This window comes from Aspergillus brunneoviolaceus (genome assembly GCF_003184695.1).
Source record: "Aspergillus brunneoviolaceus CBS 621.78 unplaced genomic scaffold BO95scaffold_12, whole genome shotgun sequence".
NCBI lineage: Eukaryota > Fungi > Ascomycota > Eurotiomycetes > Eurotiales > Aspergillaceae > Aspergillus > Aspergillus brunneoviolaceus.
The window spans coordinates 238,574-247,294 of record NW_020290742.1 but is presented as its reverse complement, the minus strand read 5'-3'; the positions used below and the strand labels follow the sequence as shown (position 1 = coordinate 247,294).

The following is an 8,721-nucleotide window of genomic DNA, read 5'->3' as shown; positions in this document are numbered from 1 at the left end:
CGCGTGAGTGGCTTCATTGTCATCGACAGCACCTTGCCATCTCGTGGTCCACCTCTCGGCTGCCCTGCCTGTAGACAACATGTACTCCGCCCTACATCTCCACTACTACCTCTTGCTCCTTTGCTGTATCTTTGCTAAGTACCTACCACTACTATAGCTCCAAGAGGAGCCTTCTCATGGGGCACACATCTATCGCGGCTTCTATGTAATGCAGGTATAGCCCTTCATGAGTTTATCCCAGGCCAACGACTCTTTGTCCAGTCCCGCCAGGCACCCCCGCTTTGATCAACAAAGAGAGAATCACTCAACTGTGAAATACTTTTGACTTAGGATGTAGAGACTCGAGATGTAGCGTTCTTGCCGGATCAACTGTCGCTGCTGCTAACTTTCAATCCCCCACTTCTGATCACTGTATATGTGCTTCTCTCCACCTCGTGTCAGGAAAATCAGAGATAAGAATTCCAGCGTGGAACTGCGAGCCAAGTCACTTATAGGTTTCTAGTGTAGGACTATCACCATGGCGAGCTCATCCCAGTTATACCCTGATTCGCTTTCCTCCGCTATGCTGGAGACTGAAGCCAAGAGACTACTCCTTGCCATGGGGCCTTGTGAAGTGAGAGGCTGCCAGTGTGCCTCGGGAGAAAGCACATCCAATCTGGACCACGTTCCCAGCAAAGCAAAGTGTATCATATGTTCACATCCCCTGGGCAAGCATGGCAGCTATGGTTTGTTTCCCGTGTTTTCTTCATCCAAGGTATATATCATTGATCTAATCGCCAGGGTCTTCCGGCTCTCGACTTCCCGTGGCGCAGATAACCGAGCCCCAAGGTGCGTACGTACCGCTCTGATGTGGGAAGGGGAACCTGCCGTTGACTCTTTGCAGCTGTTCCATCGTGGACTGCTAAGCGACCTCACTTCGTCCATGAATCGATCGCCCGCTTGGACCGCTACTGCCTGATTTGAGTGAACGGGACCCCTGCCTCCGGGAAGACCACGATGATGAATCTCGTCGCCAACGAGTTGCTCGTGCGCCACCCGAACACTCCGATCTATATCCTGGACGGCTGGGAAGAGGCAAGGGTCGAGAAAGCCGGCGGCCGGACCCTTTATCTGAAAGCACTGATCGGGGTTCCCGGACGTTCGCTCCGGAATCATCCGTGTTACATCCTGGTGGATGAGGCACATGAATCATGCTGGGACAGGCAGCTATGGAGTGCGCTCTTCAAGTCCTGCGGGCCCGGCGACGCAGTGAAGATCGTCCTGTTCGCCCGCTACGGCACGGCCGCAGACGACAACCATCAACCATTCAAGACCACCCCGATGATGACCTTCCTTCCGCACCAGCAAATATCCCTCCGGCCAGACGAAGCGATCGACCCAGAGTGGAAGCCGATTGGTTTGCTGCTCGAGGAGAGCGAAGCCAACGACATCCTTCCACATTTCCTGCCCACCGTGATTCCAGATAGTGAGCAGATCTTGACGGACGGATCGAAACACGGACTGTTCCTGACCAGTGGCGGCCATGCTGGGCTATTTACATCCCTTATACATGTCCTGCGAGCGATACCGGTAAGCGTAAGCCAATGTTCGCGAGCTGGTGGGCGAGGGAGACCCTACATAGCCTAGCTAACCAGTCTTTCCCAAATAACTAGAAGCTCCAAAAGCCGATCCAGAGCCGTCGCCCCCTCGACTGGCAGACCACATGCGACGGGCTTTTCAGTGATGCTCTGCTGTTCTTCGAGCATATCAGGACCACCATCTTCTCCCGAGGCTTACCGAGACAGAAGATGGTGCAAAACTCCGCTTACGCGACGGTCTTGAAGCATGCCATTGCTTGCGACGGAACGAGCCGGTCGAGCTTTCCCAGCGACTCGGATGAAGAGCGGGCGCTCGAAGATATCTGGAGACGCGGATGGCTCCATGCAGAGCAGATGGAGGGAGGAGAGACATACTACATGTTCCCCACACAGGTTCATCGGTGGTACGTTCACTTTTGTCGATGATTTAAGCTTAAGAGCATTGCCAGATCTTGCTGGGGGCTGATCAAGTTTTTCTCCTACCTAGGTACTGCCAGTTCCTCTTCAAGCCAAACCATCCCCGTAAAAAACTCGTCTATCAGTCCCCCCTCGAGATGACGGTCGACGCGATCCGCAAATTCCACCCCGACCAGCTCGCAGGTACTCCTGCGATGCCGATTGAAGACCAATGTCAGAAGGAGTTCTACCGCTGCCTCTTCCCACTGCTCATCGAACGCCACATCACCGTCGCCCCGGAGTATCTGATCAAGACGGGGATCCGGAGCGGGCGGATGGATCTCCTGGTGCCCCAGAAGCAGTGGGGAGTAGACCTGCTTCGCAGCGGCGACCGGATCCAGCAGCATATGCAACGCTTCAAAAACAAGGGGCCGTATTACCCCCTGCTGAGGGACAAGCTGATCCAGGAGTATCTTGTTCTGAATTTCACCCGCACACCACCGCGGAAAAGCTACCCAGGTAAACCATCTCTGCAATAATCTTCCATACTCATTACTCAGGCTTTACATTGATTTCCTTTTCTACGATTCTAGCATATCGCGGTCATCTGTATCACATTGTCTTGTCGGGGGAAGTAGATGGAGCTGACATAGGTGATTGGTTTCTCTCCAGACATATAAGATAGGCATTCACTTGTCACTGGTTTCGCTGGGTACAGTCCATACAGTACAACAGAACACATTGTTCTGATCAACCATGCTTTGATTTTCAATGTAGGTGGTTCGGGTGATTAGTACCTAGTATATAATTATACCATGGGGGACGAGAGTGGTATGAGTCCCGTCCCGCCTGTAAGCCTGCTACCTCCAAAGCACGACGCACCTGCAAGTACAGGGGCCAAGTTGAAGTACAGGGAGGTGGATTGGTCGGTTGCTGAGCAACGTATCTACTGTAGGGCACTAAGTTATAGACAATTATCTGACGTGATTTGTATTGAGTTGAATAGGATAGATAGGTAGGTACCTGGGAACTTAGTAGCAGTAGCACCCTTCTTTGTTTCGCGTTGTACGGAGTGTACGGAGTATACGGAGGAGGTATGTACAAAACAGTTCCTAGTACCCGTGACTGGTTCCCGCCTGGTAGACACCCCAACCGGATCACTAAACTACTACCTAGTAGGTAGAGTTTTGATGGGGAACGCTACAAATAGGTGCGCTGCTGAGTGTGGCTGCTGCAGAGCCGAGCCGAGCAGAGAGCCCTTTCTGGACTGTCCGTGTGACCCCCCGGCCTCAGCTCCGCTGACTTTCCAAAAGTTACCATAACTACAGCCTGACCCTCGTAGCTTGTAATCTATGGACTGTATCAATGAATGATTCATTGAATGAATGAATGGTATTGATTCATCCTCCCAACCCCAACCCAAAATCCGAAGACAACCTACATACTCTCACTCGGCTAAACTTGACCTAACACTCACTCGCTCATTCGCTTACTACCTACCTACTGGATACGAGTGTTCCCAGTCAAAAACTTCTATTCCCCAGGGAATAGATTCACCCCTTAATCTCAAGAACAAGAACAAGAACAAGAACAAGAAAACCTCACCGCATCATGAATATGCTGCCGCCCTCGCCCTGGGGAATCCGTAACGGTCCGGTCCCCCCTCATGTAATAGCGACGCGAGTTAAAAAAAAAAAAAAAAAAAAAAAAAAACCCCATCACATGACAGGAATGTCTGCATCGCAGCGGTATGGAAGAACGACCGACCTAGACCGGTCCAGACCGTGGTGGGGATGGGGGACTCCGTACAGTAAGTTACCGGGAGGAAGAGCTGGGGGGACAGACAGACAGGCAGACAAGATGCATTGATGCGCAGGCGGCCGACCGAAAGGAAAAAAAGCCTGTTTGTTTTGTTTTGTTTTGTTTTTATACTTTTTGGTATCGTTTGGTTTGGTTTCTGGTTCGGTCTTCTTTTGGGTTTTTTGGTTTTCTAGTTTTCTGGGGCTGACGGGAATGGAGCAGGGCGGCGTTCGCCGTGGCGCGGTGGGTGTGTAGCTTATCTGTTGATGGGTTGGGGTTGGGTGCTGAAATCAGGGATTCGATTTACCGGACCTACGGAAGACTGGCTACTACTTACTTACTGACCTGGATGGTTTGTTTGGGTGTGGTTATAGTTGTCGAGTCATAGCATGTGAACAACGTCTGGAGGCTCTCTCTTTCTTGTCTTCATCCATACAATCTAAGGAGCAGTAGCAGCAGCACTCACCCGTCAGCTACTGCTGCTGCTGCTGCTGCTGCTGCTGCTCCTCCTTTCCCTCTCCTTCCCCCCCCTCATCCCCATCCTCAACATAAACATGATACTTATACCGACTCCCCGGATGATCCGCGCGTAACTCCCTCTGCCCGACGCCATACACCTTCTCGCGCATCGTCACGCCTTCCTCCGGGACGGAATCAGGATACAGCCCGCGCCGCCGCAGCTCGGGCACCAACAGGTCGACGACATCCTCGAAGGTGCCCGGGGTCGTCACGTACGCGAGATTGAAGCCATCGAGATCGGCCTCGCGCACCCAGCGCTCCATCTCATCGGCCACCTGGCCGGGATCCCCGACGGCGAGGGGGCCCAAGCCCCCGATCGCGGCCTTCTGCGCCACGACGCGCGGCGTCCAGCGCGGCACCTCGGGGCTGGTCGTGGTGAAGGCATCCAGCATGCTGCGCACCTTGTGGGCCTCGGTGCTGTCCGCCGCCGTGATGTCCTGATCGATCGGGATCCTGGAGATGTCCACGCCCGTCCACCCGCTGAACAGCACCAGCCCGCCCACCGTCGACGCGTACCGCTGCGCCTCGGCCAGCTTGGCCCGGGCCTCGCGCTCCGTCCGCCCGAGGATCGGCGTGAACGTCCCGAAGAACTTGAGGCTGGCCGGGTCGCGCCCCTGCGCCGCGGCCTGCGCGCGGATGGCCGCGATCTTCGGGCGCAGCACGCCGGGCGCGTGCGCCCACACGAAGATCGCCTCCGCGTGCGTGGCCGCGAACTGCGACCCCGCCGCCGACGTCCCCGCTTGGAACAGGAAGGGCGTGCGTTGCGGCGACGGGTCCACGATGTGCCGCGTCGACAGCTGGAAGTATTTGCCCTGGTGGTGGATCGTGCGCACCTGCGCCGGGTCGATGTAGCTGTCTTCCGCGGCGTTGGGGGCGAGCGCGGTCGGGGACCAGGAGGATTCCCACAGTCTGTTTTACCGGTGTTAGTTCTGGTAAGAAGGGGGGGTGGGGGAGGGGGGGGTGGCCTACTTGTATAGCACGCGCAGGTACTCGTCGGCTTGGGCGTAGCGCTCGTCGTGCTCGATCGGAGTGTCGATGCCGATGGCTTTGAAGGCCGCTTTCTTCCACGAGGTCACGATGTTCCAGCCGATGCGCCCGTCAGTCAGGTGGTCGAGGGTGGAGAAGCGTTTCGCGAGGAGGAAGGGCGGCTCAAAGGAGGTGGAGGCTGTGATGCCGAAGGCGAGGCGTTTGGTCACTGCCGCCATGGCGGAGATGGGCTGTTCGGGCGGGTTAGCGTTCAGGGTATCTAATACATAGAGCAGAAGATGTGCAACTGGGTGAGGGGAGGTGAGATGTCTGAGGGGGAGGATCATTCGATGTAGATGACGCTCTTTACGAGACCCGGGCTTCCTCGTCGTTGCCATCTCGAGGAAACAGGGGGTTCGAGGGCTTTCTCCCTCGGGTGCTCAGAACTGAGGGTGGAGATGAACGGGAAAGTAAAATAGTGCAGGGATGAGGGTAACTCAGTCCTCTCGCCTGCATGGCTAACTGACAAAACGAGAGATTCAGGTCTCCTCGTATCCGGTATCCGAAACATCCGCTACCAAACAGCTGAAAAGAACGTACAATCGTGGGATCCGTCATCGGCCACTGCGCCGCCCGTCGGATGCATTCATCCAGACTCCCCTCGTACGTATCATATCCCCCATACGTGTCGGCCAGGAACAGGGCCGTGATGCCCCCGCGCTCCAGCAACTGGGCCAGATCCGTCCAGTACTTCAGCGTGCGCTTCGTCCCCGACCGGTCCTTGGGGTTCTTCCACTGCCCGGGCGACAGGTGGCCGACGGTGGACATGTCGAACGCGTTGAGCAGGATCTGCTTCTGGGGTGCATCGTGGGTAGCTGCCGTGGTTGACATGGTGGTTGGCCTTTGCTTTGCGTTCGCTTTTCGGTGTTCAAGCTCAATGGTTCAAGGTACAGGTACACTCATATATAGCGGTATAGGGTCGATTGCGGCGACGAGCATACCCCTCACGCGCCATCAATCGATCGCATTGCGTGACATTGTCGAGGATGCGTTTCATGGGTTATCGATTTAGCACCGGTTCTCTCTCCGCAGAGTAGCAGGAGGATGATCTAACGGAGTAGTTCCGAGATAATGCATGTTGGGAGATTAGCTGGTGTCGTGAGGAGATGGGGTTATGGCGTGCTGGGATTCTCTATCGGTCGGGAGGGATGCTGAGGCTATAGGGTGTGGATGCTGAATCTGTTCAGTCTAATACCCTTGAGAAACAAAAGTAAGCATGTCTAGAAGTGTTTTCACTTCCTATTTGATTGAATACAGTCTTGGTCTGTGCGTGCATCGTTGATGAGTATATGTAGCTGGACTCCGCGCGGGCATGTGAATAGCTCATTTTGGACAAATGAGGGACTTGAGAAAAAAAAAAGATTTCGCATGAGCAACATATCATCGAAAATACTATCTTGATGCAGATGCCTCTGGATATTTCGCCCGATATGTATACAGTTCATAAAATGAAACTGCATTGACCACCTTCGCACCTCATCTTAGCCAGACAATCAACCAGCATTCCCATGGCATTAACACTCCAAATGCGCTGGATACTCCTCACACCAGGGCTATCTACTGCATTGATGACACTCGCACTCGTAAAAACCCTCGTATAGCCCGTACCAAACCTCGATATTGAAGATCTTTGACGGGCGAAACCGGAAAGGTGGGGAACTCGGATGACGTCGGTGGGGAATCCCCTCAATTCGCTTGCTCTCCTGCAACTCTCGCTGCTCGCTCGCTGCCTCCATTCCTCCTCTGATTCACAACTGCAACCTCGACAACTTTACGTCTGCCTCAATCAGTGTGCGTCTTCCACCAACACCTCTTCTAACATGTTCACCAGACAGCTTTTAACCCACTCTCTACAAAGGTCCATCTCATCGCTGACCAGATACCCCACAACCACTTACCATCCTCTCCGTACATTCCACTGCTCCACCGCCGCCATGACGGGAGTCAACAAGGCCTGCTGCTCGTGAGCATCATATCTGTCCCAGTCCATCTGCATCAACTGACGAACCAGGATCCCCCCCGTCGTCGCCAAGGGCTACCAGCCCAAGGGGGAATATAAGACCATTGGCGGTTTGAAGACTTGTCCGTATCCCAGCTTCAGCTTTCAAGCCCATCTCCAGCCAGCCCAGCTAATCCCCAGCAGATGTCACCGGTCCCGAATCCGCCTCCAAGGCCATCCTCGTCATCTACGGTCAGCACCTCTCTCCCTTTGTTACACCTCCGCCACATCTAACCGGACACAGACATCTTCGGCTTCTTCGACCAGACCCTGCAAGGCGCCGACATCCTCGCCCACTCCAGCACCCAGAAGTACCGGGTGTTCATCCCGGATTTCTTCGAAGGCAGCCCCGCCCACATCACCTGGTTCCCGCCGCAGACCGACGACCACAAGCAGAAGCTGGGCCACTTCTTCCAAACCAAAGCCGCGCCGCCCAACAACCTCCCCAAGATCCCGGGGATCGTGGCAGAAGCCAACCAACTCGCCCCGTCCGGGCGCTTCGAGTCCTGGTCGATTCTGGGGTACTGCTGGGGCGGCAAGATCGCGACGCTGGCGACGGGGCAGGAGAACTCGATCTTCAAGGCGGCGGTGCAGTGCCACCCGGCCATGCTGGACCCGGAGGACGCCAAGAAGGTGAGCGTGCCGATGGCGGTGTTGGCGTCCAAGGATGAGAAGCCCGAGGACGTGGAGCAGTTCGGCCACAATCTGGGGCAGCCCGGGTATGTGGAGACGTTCCCCACGCAGATTCACGGCTGGATGGCGGCGCGGTCGAACCTGGAGGACGAGGAGGTGAAGAAGGAGTATGAGCGCGGGTACAAGACGGCGCTGGGGTTCTTGGAGAAGTATGCTTGATTTGGTTTGTGCTCCACTAGGTTGTACTGTACTAGTTTGATATGTTGTGTAATGCCCAAAAGTCAGTGTGATTGTTGAGCAATCCTGTTGAGCAATCGAGACACGTTTACACATTTACTTCTATCCTCTAATTGTATCACTCACTGTTCCTCTTCTTCCAAAAAGAGTAAATAGCTGCCCGCTCCCAGGCTCAGCTCAGCTGCCCCGGGCCGTAAAGCAAGCGGTCACATTCTGCCCACCCGTCCGAATCCCCACCCAGCCATCCAACCAACCACCACCTCCATCCCATCTTCACCGCCTTCATCCATTTCATCACGCCGCCTCAGCTCCAGCCTGTTGTAAGTTCCCTCAGCTTCTACTCCAATTCTATCTTCACCACCCACCCACCACCAACCACCTACCCCCAACCACCAAACCACCAAACCACACCACCAAGTCCATCCTCATCTGATCTCCACATCTCTTTCAAAAACAAGAGCGCAGACTGGACTAAGTCCACGTCGGTGCCCGCACCGCACCGCACCACACATCCAACACAACACACACACACTC

The 8,721-nt window shown here is 55.0% G+C and overlaps 4 protein-coding genes across 4 annotated transcripts; 3 read left to right on the top strand and 1 right to left on the bottom strand.

Annotated features, from left to right (window-relative positions):
- Positions 1-517: 517 nt before the first annotated feature.
- On the top strand, positions 518-963 carry BO95DRAFT_460698 (uncharacterized protein; the record flags this gene model as incomplete). The annotated part of the gene is made up of 3 exons (XM_025588765.1): positions 518-725; positions 781-828; positions 884-963. 3 exons carry the CDS (start codon positions 518-520, stop codon positions 961-963), a joined length of 336 nt encoding a protein of 111 aa, XP_025445364.1.
- BO95DRAFT_511987 (uncharacterized protein) lies at positions 767-2,676 on the top strand. Its single transcript, XM_025591481.1, has 4 exons — positions 767-1,569; positions 1,653-1,981; positions 2,065-2,492; positions 2,567-2,676. The coding sequence occupies exons 1-4, from the start codon at positions 997-999 to the stop codon at positions 2,656-2,658; spliced, it is 1,422 nt and encodes a 473-aa protein (XP_025445363.1). The 5' UTR covers positions 767-996; the 3' UTR covers positions 2,659-2,676.
- Positions 2,677-4,246: 1,570 nt separating this feature from the next.
- Positions 4,247-6,149, bottom strand: BO95DRAFT_355697 (xenobiotic compound monooxygenase, DszA family; the record flags this gene model as incomplete). The annotated part of the gene is made up of 3 exons (XM_025582263.1): positions 4,247-5,201; positions 5,262-5,509; positions 5,859-6,149. 3 exons carry the CDS (start codon positions 6,147-6,149, stop codon positions 4,247-4,249), a joined length of 1,494 nt encoding a protein of 497 aa, XP_025445362.1.
- Positions 6,150-7,176: 1,027 nt separating this feature from the next.
- On the top strand, positions 7,177-8,281 carry BO95DRAFT_439949 (dienelactone hydrolase family protein). The gene is made up of 4 exons (XM_025585842.1): positions 7,177-7,281; positions 7,330-7,400; positions 7,462-7,509; positions 7,562-8,281. The coding sequence occupies exons 1-4, from the start codon at positions 7,253-7,255 to the stop codon at positions 8,167-8,169; spliced, it is 756 nt and encodes a 251-aa protein (XP_025445361.1). The 5' UTR covers positions 7,177-7,252; the 3' UTR covers positions 8,170-8,281.
- The last annotated feature ends 440 nt before the right edge of the window (positions 8,282-8,721 follow it).